Source organism: Centroberyx affinis, unplaced genomic scaffold (assembly GCF_046629955.1).
Source record: "Centroberyx affinis isolate AG114_WGS23_722 - 3 ecotype Tasmania unplaced genomic scaffold, CSIRO-AGI_Caff_v1 ptg000399l_1, whole genome shotgun sequence".
Classification (NCBI taxonomy): Eukaryota; Metazoa; Chordata; class Actinopteri; order Beryciformes; family Berycidae; genus Centroberyx; species Centroberyx affinis.
The window spans coordinates 304,513-324,004 of NW_027279067.1; the positions used below are offsets into that span (position 1 = coordinate 304,513).

Consider the following 19,492-nt stretch of genomic DNA (forward strand, 5'->3'; position numbering starts at 1 on the left):
TTTAGGTGAAGTTTGACTGCTGGAGCTTTTGCAAAGCAACTTTGAAATCTGTGGCTCTCATCTTCCTTGAGACAGGCTGAGCCTCGAGCCCCACGCCCCGGGTGAAGAAGATTTCTTTGCAGGGAACAGAAAGTCCTGCTAGCAGATATGCAGGATGAATTCTGCTGCAGGGAGGCAAAATGTCCTTTGGCCTGAAGAGTCCTAGTCTTCTGTTAGAATCATAACAGCAGGTGTTGAATAACTTGCTAGCTCAACCCCTTTTCCAGATGTAATTTAAAAAATGTAATGCACTCTGTTAATGAAAGCTGTCATTTCAGTTTTATATCTAATTGATAATTCCAATTAAATCTTATGAAAAGGGCAATAAAGGGTGATGGTACCAGTTTCACTCCCTCTCACCTATCAATATATATATATATATTCAACATATGCACTTATCTGTGGAGGTAATGCCTAGTTACACATATCACATATCAGTTAACATCTCAAAAAACATGTTTTAATGTTTCTGACCCCTTTAAGTAATCTATGACTTTTATTGACTTCTATGAGAAAGGATTTGCAACATCGACAGTTCTCTGGGACAGCTTACAGCAGCCTGTAATTGACGCAAATAATAAAGTCACATTTTCACAATAGATGGATAGGTTACCTCTATAGAGCAGAGATCTATCAGAAACGTCTTGTGAAAGATAATATATGACGATCTAAAACACTAATGGTGTTCTGTCATTTGCTTTTTTGGCTTGAGAACAAACTGTCTAGCGATGCTGATGGTTCGCTCGTAGCAATGGGAGAGTCCAATGGGCTAGTAGCTTTTGTCCCAAAACGGAGTAAGGGCCAGGAAGTGAGTTTTGAAAGCCAGAAATCTCTGGACCTCACGAAAGAATTGTTGAGACCCCCACAAATCTGATAATGCCAGTTGGTACTATGGGGCAGTAACAATCTTTCTTATTGCATCTTTTATTGATTGAAGCAGCAAATCTTGATGCCCACAAATAATCTCCAGTCCTAATGCACTTTCCATAACATACAAAATGTTTCCAATGATGCCAGTACTGTGGCCACTGTTTCAAGCCCAGTTGCTCCTTTAGTTGTTACAGTGCCTCATTTGTATATGTGTATTACCTTCTGTTGTTGGTGTAGCAGCAGCTCTTTTTAACAGGTACACAAAAGACATTCACTTGAAATGAATCAGACGTACTGTCCAGAATTAAAGGAAAAAACTTTCCATAGAAGACAGAGCATTTCAAAGAAGTGCAGTCTCATGCAATTATTCTTTTTTTTTTTTTTCAGGCTAGCGGGATTTGGTCTTAGAGGTCAGTCGGGGTTTGACAGCTACACCGTTTATGGCGGACGCAGTGGCCCTAATTGAGACTTTTCTTTTATCCTACATTAATTTAATGTCCCACCATTAGATTCAAATTTGACCACTCCCTTCCAGAGATTTATGTGAAAGGAATGGGGAAAATCTTGCTCTTGCATTATTTCAGAAATATGATAGGCTTAAAGGAGAAACTTTCTCTCGCACTGAAATCTAAGCATGAACTGTTTCCCATAACCTATGCTGATTCTGGTGCAGATGGATATCTTCACATTGCTTTCACACTCCATCTGTTTCCTCTGAGTGATAATTTGAACAGTCTGTGCCCGAGTGTTGGACAAACACTGGCAAAGGTACTCGCCGTTAAAATCAGCGAAAGGTTGATTCCTGCTGAGGCCCAGCCATCCATTCCCTCATTGAGTTGTGTATCTAGTCTGAAAATAACTGTTAAAATGAAACACCTGCTGTCTCTCTTTTCTTCTGTCAGTCAATCGCAGGTACTGCTACATGACAGTCAGTCACCTGCATTTATTTCTCTATAGATCAGCAATGTTGTTGACAAAAAACACCACCTAGGCACAGTGTTCGGCAGTTGTGAAAGTATTCTGAGCGTCTCAAATTGGCCACACTTGTTCAAGTTTTCCCAACAGCCATAAAATAACTGGTCGGCGCGAGGGTCCACATCTGCCCCACAGCCAGATAACACCACATGCCTGAATGGATAGGAGAGCTTCACATTCTGTCTTTAATCATTCAGGTCCACAATCCCCTCTCTACCAGTTATGCAAATGGCAGGCAAATCATAAAAGCTAATGAGGCAAGCAATGGTAAACCAACTGGCCACAGTTAAGAGAGGGTGAGTATTCCTCAAGGTTTGGGTCTCATTTGGACGCCCACCAGATGACAAAACACAGCGGCTACAGAAGCACGCTATAAAGTAGCGCCTTTGGAAATGAAACAGAGGTGATGTTTTCCAAAGTGTCATATTTCCCAGGGTCATACAAAGGCCAGCGTTACTTCTGTTAGGACTGACCTGTGAGGGGGAAATGGAAAACAGACAGTAGACCCATAGCTTAAACAGCACAATACCGCAGTCTGGTAATGTGTGAGGCGTTATCCTCCAAAAATGAGACTTAACAATATAAGGGCCCCATGAGACAACCTGTACTAACTCATTACCGGGCAACATACGCTAATGGTTTTGACCTCTCTGCTAGAAAAACATGAAACTGACTTAGGCCTTGAACTCATGTGGTTTTCACTTTTGAAGTCATTTTCAGTGAGATTCACATAGCCTAAGATAGTCAATAATCTGTGAAATGGAGGTGCATCAAAGCTAGCCTCACAAATCCCACATTTTGTAGTATCTTACCAGAAGTAATCCTTCTTGCCAATTCACACAGTAAGGCTACCAGAGGGTTGTGGCTTTTGCAATGGCTCTTACAAGAATACAAATTGTTAAGACTTTTATTTGATTTGTATGTCTTTGAAAAGTCTTGCCTTTCCACATAAAACAACTTTGGTGAGAAAATAGTAAAATAGAAAAATTGTATTATTACCTGAGTATTTTTTTTGTATTTTCTCCTTGGTTAGCCCAGCTTGTGCAATTGAGATATATGACAATCCAATTTGTAGTCTAACTCTGATCTCCGTGGATTATGGGGGAAATGATGCTGTAAGAAATTAATCCTATCAGCACAAGGTGAAATTCTTTTCTTACTTTTACATAATAAGTACATGCTGTACTTGCTGTCTGTGTGTGTGTGTGTGTGTGTGTGTGTGTGTGTGTGTGTGTGTGTGTGTGTGTGTGTGTGTGTGATACGGACCTGAGCAGGGCTGAGTGCCCGGTCGGACCCAGCAGGGTGCCGGTGGTCTTGCTGGACTCACTGGAGGCAGGAGCCGCAGCTGCAGCCGCCCTCTCCCGTCACATTTCCCCTGACAGGTGTGAACAAAGGACCCAGAGAAATGTCACTGCAGCATTTTTAAGTCACTTGGACACTGCTTGCATTCAGGAATGAAACTGCCTTTGCACATTATGCAAATCATATTGACAGCATATCTAATGCTTTTATTAGGCTAATTATCCCTAAGGTCAAATCTGTCCATGGCAAAGGATCAGACCCCGCTGTTGCCGGAAAACTCAAAACAACTCCTGTCTTGGCTTGACTGAAAGGGCAGCTAATGCTTAACGTCTTGGGACAGCTTATCAGGCTGAGAGTTGCACTTTATGTCCATGAAAAAATAGGTGTTATCGATTGCTGTCTATGACATTAGCAATCAAAGATAAATGCTGTCTGGCCTATCATGATCATTCAGGCTTCCACTGTTCCTAATTGGAAGACAATGTCTTAACTATTGCACAAAAAGTTTGATCCAAACTTTGAATTCAGCAGAGACAATGAAGCTTGCCAGCAAATGAAAATGACCAGTCAGCGCCCATCCTAAAAATTAGCATGACAACTGTGATGGATAGGAAAGATTTGGAAAGAAGCGTACTGTAATATCACTAAAATGGTTTTAATTAAATTTCAAACTCATTGGAATGAAAATTCCCCTGCAGTGTTTATGATACACAACTGGACATTAAAAACATCTAGAGAGCTAGCTCTTTCCATCGTATGAAACCCTGTGATGAAAGAGAGTTGCCATTAATTATAGACTCAGGCAAAGAGCAACCATAAAGGTAAGATTTGGCCTCTGTAGAGACACTCTGTTGTCAGGGTTGAAACAAGGCACATGCATATTTAATAGGCTTGAGCTGCTGCAAAGTATTTAGCAGCAGGCAGTATTAAAAATACATAAAGCACTAGAAAAGGTTGCATTTTCTTAAAATTTGTCAGCTTCCTTCAGGTTGAAAGTTTAAATTGATGAAAAGAAGTTGAAATGATGGTTGTCATTTTTCCTGTGTTTTGGGCATTGCTGGCCCTAACTCCCTTGTCCAAAAATGTATTTTGAGTTTTTTCTTTGTATGATTCATAGGATTTGGTGCTCCTGGTGTGGATGCTATTTTGTTAGTCAGAACGTGCTTCATGTGCTGGCCATCTGAGGTGATTTAAGCCTTTAGGCTAAAACACATTGATCCGACTGTGGGCTACAAACCGTTGGTAAGCTCCAGTTAGGAACAGTTTGTTTGTGCACGCTCAGTGCGACAGCTGATTCACCGTTTTGAGTCAGTCAGCTTTGGTGTAGGGGTCAAATCCCAAAAGCGCTGGTTGCCATCGGCACATTCGTATTGCCATAGGCACAGTCATATTGCTATAGGCACATTCTTATTGCTATAGGCACATTGGCAGACTCAACCTCCTGTCTATCCTGGGTCTGACAGGTGCCGCCTTGTCGATCTGACTGCCATTTTCAAACTGCTTGGCCAGTAGTGTAACACACACATGTTCTACTAATTCATAATTAAAGCATCACACATTTGTCAATACCAAGAATCTGAAGTTAGCACTGCCGTTACTTGTGGAGAACCTTGGCCCAGAAATTTCCCATTACCCAGTGCCTGAAATGGATTGCATGATCGTGTTTGTGCAGTCAACCAATATCCACATCGACATCACTGTAATCAAAATACAGAAGAACAAAATAAAAATTGCTGTGTTGTCAATACCTGCTCAAGAAATTGCTAGATATAGTAGGTGGTTATTAGATTTACTCCATGCTTGATATTGTCTTACACTCAAAAAGACTTGGAGAAAGCTGTGCCTACATGAGTCAGACGAGGACCGAGTCTGTTTCCCTTGTCTTGTCTTCTCTGGAGCGATCTGCTGTGTGTGTTTTCAGTTTTAAACATAAAGCCCGCAGTCAGTATGACAGAATTATTTTGGTTACAGAACTTTCGGGCCCATTACGAATACTATTATGTAGATCAGCCTTGGGGAATTTATTTCCACATCATGCATTTGGATTGTGACACGCCTGGCCTCTCATTCATTTACCCATACAAATAAGCCTGCCAGTCCAAATGCTTTAAAGTTGTGGTGAAATTTTTAGCACATTTCACTGAGAAACTGGTTTTCTTTTTTTCTTTTTCCCCCACACACACACACACACTCCACCCCCCCCTCACCCCCCCAACCCCCACCCAAACACACACACACCCCGCCACCATCAGGGCATGAAATCACGGTGACTATTCCTTTCAGGGGAAATGTTTTTAACCTCAGGTGTTCATAGTCAGGTCCTGTTTGAAAGAGTCCCTTTTTGGCAAAGCCTGAATGCTACTGTAGCGTGGCGTACATCATTTAGATGCGTAACCAGGAGACAAAGAAACACTAACACACACACACACACACACACACACACACACTGACAAAAACATACATGTGCATATTTGGGGACTCAAACACACACACACACGCACACACACACACAAACCCTTTATTAGATGACTCAGACTCCTCTGATCGCTCCTGGCTCATGTGGAGGTTTTTATACACTGTTGTTGGTACATGTGCAAATTCATTGTTTATTGGCAAAAAAAACACTCAGACCAGTAGGCTACATGTGCGTGCAGTGGAGCAGAATTTGATTATAACTGAAATGCACACTGCTCAGCTTTAACCACTTTCCTCACTGTGGCTGCTATCCTGTGCTAGCAAACACGGAGAACACTATATTTATCTTTCCATGAAGCAACCACTGATTCCTGGCTCCAGTTAAGGCATGGAAAAGAAAATCAGGACGCCTCTCAGTTTTGATAAGTGATGTGCCACTGCAACGAAAAAAAAGTGCCTGTCAAAAATAATCAAATCTGCATTAAAAATCCCACATGGTAGAGAGACAGCCACTTTCAAGAATGGACTGCAACCACAATTGTTTTTGCTTTTTGCTTCTCCTCGTGACTGATGAACTAACTAACAGAATAAATGAACAAATGGAAAAAAGAACAATTTCAAAAATTTAATTTGCTGCCAAAAGAGAGCGACCGGAGAACAGTGCTTACTGAACGCACCACTCTGCAGCTCCTCTCATCATGACGTAAAATGTCAGGAGTAGAGCTGCTCCCAAGTCCCAGGTTACATTGCATGTGTTACGTTTCATCAAATAAAAAAATGATGATATTTCAGTCTCTCTCTTGCTGTACAAGCCAGGCGTTTGAATGGGAATTGACTGCATGAATAAATAAGCTGCAGTTGGAGGACAGTGTTGCGCTTTAGCAACGGGGAAAACTTTGAAAATACTGTTGTTTTTTTAATCATGTCTTCTCCTAGTGTAACTGAGTGCATGGATCTGTTCATATTTTAAACGAATACCGTATGTACCTGTTGATGGGAACCTTTCTCCAGAGATGACCCTGTATTTTTAAAGGGATAGTTCAGGCTGTGAGCGTTCTATAATTAACAACGCCAAAACAACAGCAGATGGGCACAGGGCTTTGTTTCCAAAACCATATTGAAAAATAGAGCATACTCTGGTTGAATACACACATTTTCAAATTGATGCTGTGAGTGAGTGTAACTCAAAAGCCCACATGGAAACACAAGACACTGCAATTTATTGTAAGGCTAATTAGTGGGTAGTTGGTGTGTCTTGATAAACTAAAGCAATTAGTCATAGATTTATGGTTGGACGTCTGCTGAGTTGGCAGTTGGTAACATCTACTGTAGGGAATTCTCGCCTTTGTATGGAAACAAAGGGAGAGGATACCAATTTCTAATTTAATCTAATGTAATATATAAAAAACATGAAGTAAAGACCATGGCAACTCCTTTTTAAAGTATCAAAAGGCAAAAAAAAAACCTTATTACATCATAAAAGTATTAAAAAACACCAACATGTTTCGGCCATAGGGCTTTCTTCAAGGTGTCAAAACAAACAAACAAACAAACAAAAAACACCCTGAAGAAGGCCCTGTGGCTGAAACATGATGGTGTTTTTGTAATGCTTCTGTGATATAATAAAGTTTTTTTTGCCATTTGATACTTTAAACAGGAGTTGTCTTGGTCTTTACTTCATGTTTTTTATCAGTTTTTTGCCCATAGACCAAAGAGGACCCTGTTGCACTACAGAACCCACCAGTAGCGCTCCCATATCTTCTTTTTACTTAATTGCCAGTATCACCATGGAGTCACCAGCAGTTGAAAGTAAGTACGCTGACCAAAAACCACCAACACGCAAAAAGGACAGATTGGTGTTTTCCAGCTGTGAGCAGGAAACTGCAGGGTGGCTGTGATCCAGTAGTAGCCTACATTTTTTAACTTTTTCGAATTGCCCTTGACAAAGCCACTGAACCCTAACCGCTGCAGGGCTGCAACACCAGTTACTCCAGCACTCTGACCCTTTTGATTAAATATACATGTGCCGGGTATTCTTGCCTATCTATGAGACAATGTCAAACACTCAAGAACTGGATGTGTGGCAGTTTCCAGTTCCAATTACCTTGTGTGGCAAGGCTAAAAAATTTCTTTTTTTTTATCTCCTCTTCAGTAATGTTTTTGTAACATGGATGAAACCACTTATCATTCACTTATCATCAGATCTTGTCTGCTTCAGCAGGGGGAGGTAAATAGCAAATAACAGCTTCTAAATGCTCATCTGTAGTTTGCTTTTAGTTCATTTTTTCTACCATTTTACAGGGGGACCTTGTAAAAGAACACTTGGTTGTATCCAACTCACGTTGCTGTTGGGCAAAAACCTTGTATCACCAAAATGCTTTTCCGAACTAAGAAAACCAACCTTGTTTTTAACTTGACTATCTTGATTTTTTTTAGTTTATCTAGTGGGGTTTAACAGGATTTTATAAACCAAGGATGGTAGAATTTTCTCAACACATAGAAGACAATGTAATCCTTGAGTTGGAGTTAGAAGGTTTTTACATGACAACAATGATAAATGATAGATAAGTAATGTAGATTGCATTGTGTCTGCCCTGGAAATGCCTATGCTTGTATATATGTATTTGGTGTTGTTTTGCCAAGTTTTGGGCAGATATGTAAAACTTTCTGAAACTCCACAGCAGTTGACACCAGTTTTAAGCCAGGTAAAACTGGTCTTAAACGGTTGTACAATCTGGAGACAGAGCTACAGATCATCCAAATCCCTTGGCAAATTTCTGCTTCTCCACTCCTTTTAAAAACCTGTCTGGTAATATACGTATGACTGGGGGAAGTTTTGCAGAGTGAATTATCAAGAGATCAATGGATTTTTTGAAATTGGCAAGTCATCTCCATGGTATTGCAGACCTCAAAAGGCTGACAGGCCTGGACAAATACCATTTCTGCGTCTATAATATGTTTTGTATATAGACATTTAGTGTGGCTGTAACACCTCTCTACCATAGAAGGATCAGGCAAAAATATGAACCAAAGAGTGAATAAGTATCATACTGATACTCTAGCCCTCAACAAAACAAATTCTAGTTGTATCTAGGGTGACCCATTTAATTCCAGCACCATAATTTAGAGTTAACGTTTAAAATCACTTGCGTAAATGATCCTGTAAATGAGGATAAGGGAGTTGTTTCCTAATTGGAAGTTAAACGAAAGAACCTGGGGAAATGAAGCAAAGTCCACATTGCATCCTCCTAGATCCAGACCTGACAAGTGACACCGCAGCATGCAGTGCAAAGTGCGGATAAGGATGAATTGTTTCATTTGGTCGTGACCTATGTGTGTGTGTGCGCGGATAAAAATAATGCTATATGGTGAGGTACAACGGTTTGATATTACCTCTGCGCTTTTCTATTTTTTCTGGACTATTTTTAGCCATCTCAGGAGAGTCTTGTCTTTGACTACCTTCCCGTGAAAGAAACAGAAAAGGTGACATCCAAAATGTTTGACTGGCAAACTGATATGACATTTTTAAGGTTGAAGTTGTAATATTGTAAATGTGTCTAATGGCTTTGTTCTGGGAAATGATATGTTAGCAGGATGTACAGTATTTATAGTATTTATTCTGGGCGACATTTTTAAGGCGTCATTCAAGTGGTTTTCAAAACAAATCTTGTGTGCTCAAAAAACTGAATGTCCTTCCTTGCAATTGAAAACCTATTGTAATTCTGTGTAAATTCTCTTTAATCAGTTCGACTCTTTGTTTCCTCAGTATGTGGGGTGATTTCCTACGACTGCCAAATTGAGGAATAAAGAAATCTCATAACGCTGACAGTGTTTTATAATTCTTATTTTGATCTCACGTTGGCTTTAATAAAACCATATGTCGACTTGATGGAGTCATAATAAACAAATAATCACCACCACTACCATCACTGCTGCAGGAATGTTGCTTTGTTGCTTTCTAGAATTTATATATATATATATGTTTACATGCTCGATATTGACTTGAGGGGCTGCACTACATGAGTAAGTACAACAAAGTCTTCAAGAAAATATGGGAGTAAATCAGCCAACCAGAAACAATTACTTGACATGCCATAGTGTGGGAACAATGGTGTAATCACAGATTTAACTCAGTTGTTGTTTTTCACCAACGCTCAACCAAAGAGTGAATTATCTACATGTTGAGGTGACAATGAAGATCCTACTCAGCTCCAGAGGAACCTGTCTAGTTAAACACATCATTCAATTAGCGATGGCAATTTCAGCAGTACAAGTAGTTCTTTTTCCTAACTTCACAGAAGACTTTATAATCACAATATGCTCACTTCTAAAAGCTCTAGGTGTAAGACCAAGTGCTCATTTTAGATAAAAGTGATAGCTATTGATATTTTAGAGATAATGTCCATCTTTTGAACTGCTGCGGGGGTACAACACCAGTTACTTCAGCACTCTGACCTTTTTGATTAAATATACATGCGTAGGATATTTCTTGTCTAAGACGCTATGTCAAGCATTAAAAAACTGGACATGTAGCAGTTTCCAAACCCCCTTTTGATCACAGTATGCCTTTCACGTGGCTTTTCGGCATGCCCTCTGCTCGTTCCACAAACACACTTGTGCTCATTTGATTTCACAGATATGTGAAACTGATTACCTTGTGATGGCTTAACATCATCATTCCCAAACAGTGAGTGTCTTGGACATGGTTAATGGATAGATTCTCTAAGCTGGGGACTTTTATAGCCAGTCCATTACCTTTTTGCTGACGCACACGCTGTATTCTGGTAGTAATTGTCATACTTATCTTTGAGAGTCATAGGTGGAGCAGTGCAGCAGCCCAAATCTATTTCAGTAGGGGTTGTTAGTTCCCTCGGATTTGTGATTGGCTGCTTGTCACCCAAACCCATTCCCTGAAATCACATCACTATAACGGTCTAATCAGCACTTAACGAGCCATGTTGCATAAAATCAATGCACCCCTCCATGTGAGAATGCAGAATATTTGGACGAATTGATGAAGGCTCGTGGAAGGGGTGGGAGGTGTTGTCGATACTGCGGGGCAGTCGGTGGAGGGGGGAGGGGGGGGGGGGGATGCTGAGAGCACAGGATGCACTTGCCCTCTAAGCATGGAGTTCAGTTAGTCCTCCTGAGATCCCAGCTTTTACAGCAAGATCCTTTGTTTTGCTGACTAATCGTGTATTGATTTTAACAAGTTGTTAAGCCCAAATAAGGATGTCAGGCCACTGCCAAACAACTCCTCTACCTGTAGAGGCTCCAAGAATAGAGCTATGTGTCTCTCATTAGAAGTGCCATTTGACTCCTCCTCTTAACTCATTATACGAGGGCAAACAGAAGATAATGTTTTGCTTTGGGTGGCTTTTACCTGGACATGCAAGGATTATCATACAGACCAAGGAGCGTGACGTTGGAGTAGAGAGAGTTGTCTCTCTGTTTCATGCATATTTCTCCTTGTGGTTTACGTGGGAGGATGAGTGTCTGTGGAAATATGAATATAAATACATGCGACACACGATCAAGCACCTCTCCCACATGCAAGTTATGATGGAATGTGTCAGGCCTGAAAAAAGGGAAAATTACAAATCAAGTCAGAGCCGAATGTTGGCTACCTCAACCTTGTTGTTGCTATTGATGCGTAGAAAACAGTTCCTGGATGCAACCTGAATTCACTGTTGTGCAGGTCTATCCACTACCAATGAAAGCCAGCAGGTCCTTTGCATTATACTTGATAGAAGTGCAGAGAGAACATAACAATGCCAGCTTGTTTCCATTTCAGTAGACCTTGGAGCTGCAAATGAATAATATATTGGAGGCAACTCGGGGGTAAATGAATAAATCTAGGTGAAGATTTGAAGGAGGATTGGGAAGTGTCATAGAGCTACAGCACTACCTGGTGGTGGAGGGAGGCATTGCACATGACACTGAAGAGGGAAGAGGGAGAGAGAAGAGAGGGTGCAGAATTCATCAGCATATCATGTCACATTATCATTATAATAGATCAGATTAATTGTTTGGACATTATATGCTGAAATGCATTACATGTTTCATTAAGATTTTCCTGAATAACTTAATTACTTTTTTGTTCAGTTGTTTTGTAAATCTTTGTCAAATCTTTGTCAATTTGTCAAGAGGCAAAGTCACACTGAAATAAAAACTTTTTCTCCTTTTTATCTTATTCTAACTATCATACCATACACTTGTTTGACAATTTAAGCCAAAAACAAAAAGTCAAAAATTGTATTTCATTGTATTTTTACATCCAAAATTAATTACTTCTACTTCCTGGAAAACAGACATCAGGATAAGACATAAAAATTCCAACCAATAAAACCATCACAAACTTCTGAACACTCCCGCCCCTCCCATCAAATCAAACTGCCTTTCAACTGATATTCCATTGGTTTGAACTTTTGAATGCTCCCTCGCCACATTGTGTCCTGCCCCAGCATCCTGTTTCAACAGGAAATACATCACATTAAGGAAGCAAGCTGATCTCAAAATGCGGTTTCATTGTGACTTTAAGATAGCTTCCCCTCCCTATAGTATCATGACTAGTGGCCAAAATGGCTCAGATTGTCACTACATTTCAGCTTTGCTCTTCTGATATTGAAACATATACAACATACACACACACAACCACAACAAATCTGTAGTACACTGCACACTCCCTGTCACTGGGTCAGAAAATATGATTGTTCTGCTCCCCATTAAGATGAGACCATGTGCATAATTGCTGCATCCGTGCTGGAGGTAATTAATAGCAACGACCCCAGTGACTTTTCAAGTGCATCCTATTCATTTTAATGATGATGTGTCATCAGCAGCCGGAGGGGGAGACACCAGGCTCTCTGTGTGACCAGGACCTCCACAGCTGACAGCCAACACCAGGTGAAGAATCGTCTTTGGCATCTTATTACATCGTTGGCGTGATCTGATTTACCCCACCAGCACATGGTGCGAATACACACCTAGTGTTGTTGTGGGTATTGAAATAACTGGGTTTTTTGCACAAATGGGTCTCACACAGAAGCGGGATGTATCACGCAAGATCAAACAGACTTTTCATCTGCTTATGATTCTCTGTTTGCTCCTACTGAATCCCCCCCAGAATTGTGTTTGTCTTTACTGTTAAAAATATCTTTCATATTTCTCCCCCCTGTATGGAAGTGGCTTTGTTTGACTGCATTTTGCATGAAAGCTTGGCTGACAGTAGGGCCAGAGATGCCATGGTCTTGAGGAGCGGTTTCACATTAAGGAAACATGTTACACCTTTCTTTCTCTACAAGAAGAAACACCACTTCCCTTCGAAATCAGATTACAAGATAGGGAACAAGTTGTTTTCAAATCAACTGATGGAGAGTGACTGTGACATTACAATCTTCTACTAACAAATGCGTGTTGCTAAGCAGATAACAGGAATTCGTTATACACATATATATTTCCTGTTATGTACTGTATTCACAATTGCATTCAGTTATTAGGTATAAAATAAGAGCTCAGTAAGTAATCTGCTTGTAGCAAAATGTGTTTCTTCCTCCCTCTTTCATACAGCACAGTTGATTTAATAAGATGTTAATACAGATTTAGCAAATGATGACTATCACAAGCATTGTCTGCATACATTTCTTTCCTTGGCAGTTCTTTTGTATTCATTGTCCTGATTAAATATTCTCAAAATAAATGTGCTAAATAATAGATCATAGTTTTGTGATTCTGCATCTCTGATTTCCTTGTAGATAAGCCTTTTCCCCCCCCCCCCCAGAAAACTACAGCTCCCTAGTGCATTAAATGCGCTTCAGTGAGAAACCGAAATCTGATTGGCTGGTCAGAATCCGCGTGACTGAATTGGACCAATGGTGAAAGACCTAAACAGGAAGTCTTCCTGTCATGAATAGCAGGCAGAGTGACACAACGTGAAAGTCACTTCTCCAGGCAAAGAACTGAGATATCAGAAAAAATACTATTAAATATGTTATTATTACTACCGTTAAATCGTTGCAACATATCGGGCTTTTAACGGTTTAGCGGCTCAGATGTCTCACGATGTTTCAAGCTGCAGCTAAAATGTTTGTTCTTGCACCAAACGTCTCAGTATCTCGAGGAATATTGTTAAGTATTCGACATTACTGCAAGAAGACACCAACAAAACTGAGAGTATCCGAAGCACTTTCGGGTGGTGAATTGGGAGCAAATATCAAAGTACAGGTACAGCTTCTTTGTCACTGGATATTTAATGGTAACTACTGACCAACCTACCCATCGTCTTGTATTGAACCAAGGCTACACTTACTGTACTGTACTTTATTTTTGAGATTTTGTTTAACAAATTGCCCCAAGAGGGTATTCCAAAACAGCTGAAAATCTTATGTTTTACCTGAATTCCTACTAGCATCTTATATTGAACCAGGTACTTTATTTTTGAGAATTTGTTTAACAAATAACCCCAAGAGAGCTATTTCAAAACAGTTGACTAGCTTATATTTTACCTGAATCCATACTAGCATCTTATAATGAACCAGGGCTTACTGTACTTTATTTTTGAGAAGTTATTTAACAAATTCCCCCAAGAGGGCTATTCAAAACAGTTAGTTTACTGTATATTTTACCTGAATCCCTATTAGCATCTTATAATGAACCAGGTCAGCACTTGCTATACTTTATTTTTCTCACTTTGCTTAACAAGCTGCCCCCAAAACCGCTAACTTACTGTGTATTTTACATTTACTTCTTAGGCATTGAACTGATACCTTTATCAAGAATGACTTGCAATGAATGCAGTAGCAGAATGAGTTCAATTATTTTACCAACATTACAATCAACCAATAGGAAAGAGTGCAATGGCCTGGTGTCCTGAGAATAGATGAAACCAAATATTTCTGTGACCCCAAAATGATCAGCTAATGTAATTTAATGTATTTTCCACTGCAGGGCTGGGTTCGCTCTGTCAGACCTCAGAAGGAAAACCTCTTCCTCCATGTGAATGATGGCAGCTCCCTGCAGTCCTTGCAGATCGTCGCCAGTTCAGACCTGAATGATCCGTGAGGCCTAATTATCTTATTCTCCCCTGTAGTTAATCCTTAATATAGTGTGTTAGGCATGGAGTTTGCATATGTCTTAAAATACGTTTACTTTTGTTTATCCAGGTTGCTCACGTTTGGGAGTGCTGTTGAAGTCACAGGTAGCCTTAAGGAAAGTCCAAACCGAAAACAGCCAGTTGAACTTCAGGCAGACCAAATCCATGTAGTTGGGGAATGTAACCCTGTGGTGAGTAAAGCAGTCTCTTCAAACATCCCATGCACATCTTACTGACTCACTGTAGTGGCTCTGAATCAAACCTGTGTGATAGCTTGATTATGCCATAGTTGTTAAGGTGTAATTTCTCTTCTTGTTTAAGGATTTTCCCTTCAAAATCAAAGAGAGACATGGCCTTGAGTACATTCGCCAGCTTCCCCATCTGAGATGTAGAACAAATGTCTTTAGCTCCCTGTTGAGGATACGAAGTGAGGCTACTGCGGCGATCCAGTCATATTTCAAGGTGAGACCATCGATGGAGGAGAGTTTTGCAGAATCCAGAGCAAGACTCATTCATTTCCTCATTTATTTTTTTTGCAGGAAAATGACTTTGTGCAGATTCACACTCCAGTGATCACGTCAAATGACTGCGAAGGGGCGGGGGAGCTGTTTCAGGTGGAGGCAAGTATCTACAGATGTGATAATTGTTCTGAAAATTAACATAAAATTAATTTATTATTTTTGTCCAACTGTAAAACCTTACAAATGTGACCTCTGCCGTTCCCATAGCCATCTGGCCAGGACAAGGAGGAAGATGGCAACTTTTTCTCTGTCCCGGCCTTCCTGACCGTGTCTGGTCAGCTGCATCTGGAGGTGATGTCAGGGTGAGATAAAGTGAATTCATTTATCTTCCAAGCGATCATCTGCAAATGTTTAGACTTCACTTACAGCATTCTACACTTGTGTTCTATTAATAGAGTAAGAAATGGCAAAAGAAAGAGACAGAGAGAAGTGTAAGAGACAGACACATGTACCACACTCTCTCACACACACACACACACACACACACACACACACTACATTTCTCATTCTGTCCTGTTTGTCAAACTCTTGCAGGGCTTTTTCTGGAGTTTACACATTTGGGCCAACTTTCCGTGCGGAGAACTCCCAAAGCAGGCGCCACCTGGCTGAGTTTTACATGGTGGAGGCTGAGGTCTCCTTCACTCAGTCCTTAGAGGATCTCACCAAGGTGTGTCATTGTGCTCAAGCTCAATGTTACTCCACAGTATCAGTCATCCTACTGCGTTTATTCTATGAGGCAGTTCCGTTTTGTGCACTTAAAGCTGCACTATGTATGATTTTTATGTATTTACCTTATCTGCCTGAATCACAAACTGGGGCTCACGTTACATGATTTCTGGGTATTGGAAGTTCAACATTTTCAAACAGTTGCCCCTGGCTGCCATTTGGAGCCTGATGCAGCATTAAAGTCACAATGAAACAGGGTATTGAGGCGTGACATAATGCAGGGAGGGAGCATTCAAAAGTGTAAACCAATTGGATATCAGATAGGGAGAGAAACAGTTTTTTTTTACGCCTCATGGTACACAATGAAGTCACTACTAAAGATTTTCCATTTTCCAGGAAGTAAAAGTAATGAGATTTTTATATGAAAATACAATTAAATAAAATTTGTCTTTCTTTTTTTTAAATTGTCAAATATGTGTATGGTATGATTGTTAGAATGAGCTAAAAATGCTTAAGTCTTTTCAATTTCAATGTGGACTTTAACTACTAAACTGGCCCCCCTCCCTAGGTCATGGAGGACATGTTCAGGTCTGCTACAGAGCATGTCTTGGCTCACTGTGCGGAGGATGTGGATTTATTTCACCGGCACGTGACTCCTGGACACAGGGTGAGTTCTAGAGGACGCTCATTTAACTCGGCTACTGATTCCAACCAGCTATGACTGCATCCGACTTTATTATCATCTCCAATTCCTGTATTTTGTCCTCATTCATCTGCGTTTTCTAAGGACAACGTGGATGCTATGCTGAAGAGGAAATTCAGTGTGTAAGTGTCCATCGTTACAAAAATGACACAAAATGAATCATCCAAAGACCTTGAATGAATTAAATAAATAAAGGTATTATTATTATTATATAATGATATCACCTCAATCTGCCTTTAGGATTACCTACAGTGAGGCGATAGACATCCTGAACCGCAGCTCTCAGAAATTTGCCTTTCCAACACATGTAAGTTGATTTTATTTTCTCCTTGATAGAGCAGACGCGATATCCGACTCTACTGTGTGTTTGCCATTAACACTATCATTCTCCAGCGCTCCAGTTACTGTATACCACAGTATCCCCCCACTTGAGATAACCTTTGTCTCAGATTTATGTTGATGTTAGCTCCTCTTTTTCTTTCAGTGGGGTTGTGATCTTCAAACAGAGCATGAGAAGCACCTGGTGAAACATTGTGGCAGCATTCCAGTCTTTGTCACTGATTATCCCTACGACCTGAAGCCTTTTTATGCAAGAGACAACCAGGACCGTCCTAAGCATACAGTAAGGCACAGTGATACGGTTAAAAATGCAGAGTGGATCAATGATTTAACCGCTCAGTTTCTTCCTGGTAAACGCCAGCCGGGTTATTGCGAGGATTTGCATATCCGAGCTGACTGGCTCGCGCCTGTCGTTTGTGTGCAGGCAGCTGCGGTGGACCTCCTCGTGCCAGGAGTCGGAGAGCTCTGTGGGGGCTCGCTGAGGGAGGAGAGGCCGGACCTGCTGAGGGCTCGGCTGGCACAGTAAGAAGAGCACATACACACCAGGGTTCCACCGATATGGGTTTTTCAAGGCCGATACCAGTATTTTTAGACTGAAGCTCCCGATAGCCGCTCAATCTCTTTAAAATTTTCCATTTTCATGCCAGAAATTACAAGTATTCGGTGTTTCCCCTCAGAGTTTTGTCCTCGTCAGGGTGGAAAAGCCTCTGAAATACCATTTAGACCATCATGGGACACTAAAACTCTCCATTGAAATCCAGACTAATGAAATTCATTTAGGTGAGTTAGCAGCTCCTTAAGGCAGAGTGACTCCCTCCACCTATTCAATGGTAGGGGAAACTCTGGGATACATTTGCCTTCAAATGAAGAACTAATTGATAAAAACACAATTTAAGTATATAAGGCTCCCGCACATCATCTACTTGCAAATCACAATTTATTGGACGTTTCGGTCATAGACCGTTTGACGCTTGAAGAAGGTCTATGACCGAAACGTCCAATAAATTGTGATTTGCAAGTAGATGGTGTGCGGGAGCCTTATATACTTATGTTATTTTTTTTTTTCTCCCAGCACCCATAACTGAAATTGTCACATGTGCAAACTTATTTTATTATAAAAACACAGTTTAACACTGAAATTAATACATAAAATGTGCAAAGAAAGTCAAATTTCATTGCAGGTTTTACAGACTGTTAGTAAGACGAGGACCCTCCATCATTTCGACAGTGGACTTGACTGGCTGATATCTGATATTTAATAAAAAGCCAATATCGGCCTGATGTATTGGCAAACCAAGATATCGGTTTAACCCTAATATGCACAGCACCTTATTTTACTTTGTGACCTCTTGGCTCTCAGTCTGTTAGCTGCAGAGCAAAGTCTGCAGAGTCTGTTAGTCTGTCAGCTGCACATGCACAGAGAATACATGAAAAATGATGCTAGAGAGGATTTATCGCAGATCTTGAGTTTAGTATTAAAATCTTGATAACCATTTGAGTAGTTATGCTATAGCTCTGACATCAATCATTACACTTTTCCAGGGCCGGATTAGAGGACACCTATGGCTGGTAAAAACATTTTATATTTACATTGACAACATTTTAATACAGCAGTTCTGATAACACCAGCAGAGGTCTTATGACACTGGATTTTTTTTTTAATTGCAGGTATTTGGATTTGAGGCGTTTTGGCTCCGTCCCTCACGGTGGCTTCGGAATGGGATTTGAGCGGTATTTGCAATGCATTCTGGGGGTTGACAACATAAAAGATGTAATTCCTTTCCCTAGATTTTCTCATTCTTGTCTTCTGTGAAAACACACTGGGCGCTTAATAGTTTTTTAAAGCCATTAATATAATTTGTTCTTTCTGTCTGATAAACTTGAAATAAATATGATATTCAACATTTTTGTCAAGATTGATGTTTAAATGATATCATCTATTTTGAATGTCTTTTCATCTATAACATGACAACAATGATCACTGGTATTTGAGATTATTTTCTCCTTGGCAAAAATTGAATCCACTATGAATCTTTCATCAGTTGTCTATACATTTTAATTATCATGTCTCCATTATTCATTCATCAACTATTTATTTTGATATTTCCCAGATAAACGTTTAGTTGTTTAAAATTATGTCTCCTGATTTATTTATTCAACATTTATATACTATGTTCGGTTTTCAGTCTTCAGAGATTTAAGTTTTAAAACGTCTACATAAGTAGACTTGTGTCAAGTTTCCACAAGATGGTGCGTTTTCCCATCTCACAACTGTGAAATCGTGAAATCTCTGTTTGTTCTGTCAACATTAGCGACAATTAACTCGCTGTCAGTTTGCTTATCCTTTCTTGAAAACACACAAAAACCCAAATTAAGAGCTTACTCTTTGGTCGGATATGATATCTGCGGCGTTTGGCGTGGCATTTCTGCAGCATGCGTTTGGATAAAGAATTTGGCATCAGATGCGTTTCCGCATTTGAAATGAAGTAGAATGACTTTCACCATCCCGTTTCCGTGCGGATTCCTGCACAGACACCGCATGTTGTTGGCGTACTGTCAAATTTACACATT

At 40.2% G+C, this 19,492-nt stretch overlaps 1 protein-coding gene across 2 annotated transcripts in view; it reads left to right on the forward strand.

Annotated features, from left to right (window-relative positions):
* The first annotated feature begins 13,526 nt into the window (after positions 1 to 13,526).
* The window catches only part of nars2 (asparaginyl-tRNA synthetase 2, mitochondrial), a 46,449-nt gene continuing 40,483 nt past the window's right edge, over positions 13,527 to 19,492 (forward strand). Inside the window, exons 1-14 of one of the 2 annotated variants that reach the window (XM_071516354.1) lie at positions 13,527 to 13,824; positions 14,548 to 14,657; positions 14,763 to 14,883; positions 15,014 to 15,154; positions 15,232 to 15,312; positions 15,421 to 15,515; positions 15,748 to 15,880; positions 16,448 to 16,546; positions 16,667 to 16,704; positions 16,823 to 16,889; positions 17,067 to 17,204; positions 17,346 to 17,443; positions 18,464 to 18,490; positions 18,590 to 18,929. In XM_071516354.1, the coding sequence (XP_071372455.1) occupies positions 13,663 to 13,824; positions 14,548 to 14,657; positions 14,763 to 14,883; positions 15,014 to 15,154; positions 15,232 to 15,312; positions 15,421 to 15,515; positions 15,748 to 15,880; positions 16,448 to 16,546; positions 16,667 to 16,704; positions 16,823 to 16,889; positions 17,067 to 17,204; positions 17,346 to 17,443; positions 18,464 to 18,490; positions 18,590 to 18,734 (1,455 nt within the window). In that variant the 5' untranslated portion in view covers positions 13,527 to 13,662 and the 3' untranslated portion in view covers positions 18,735 to 18,929. Of the gene's footprint in view, positions 13,825 to 14,547; positions 14,658 to 14,762; positions 14,884 to 15,013; positions 15,155 to 15,231; positions 15,313 to 15,420; positions 15,516 to 15,747; positions 15,881 to 16,447; positions 16,547 to 16,666; positions 16,705 to 16,822; positions 16,890 to 17,066; positions 17,205 to 17,345; positions 17,444 to 18,463; positions 18,491 to 18,589; positions 18,930 to 19,492 lie in introns of those variants that run through there. The other variant, XM_071516353.1, reaches the window with a different exon arrangement.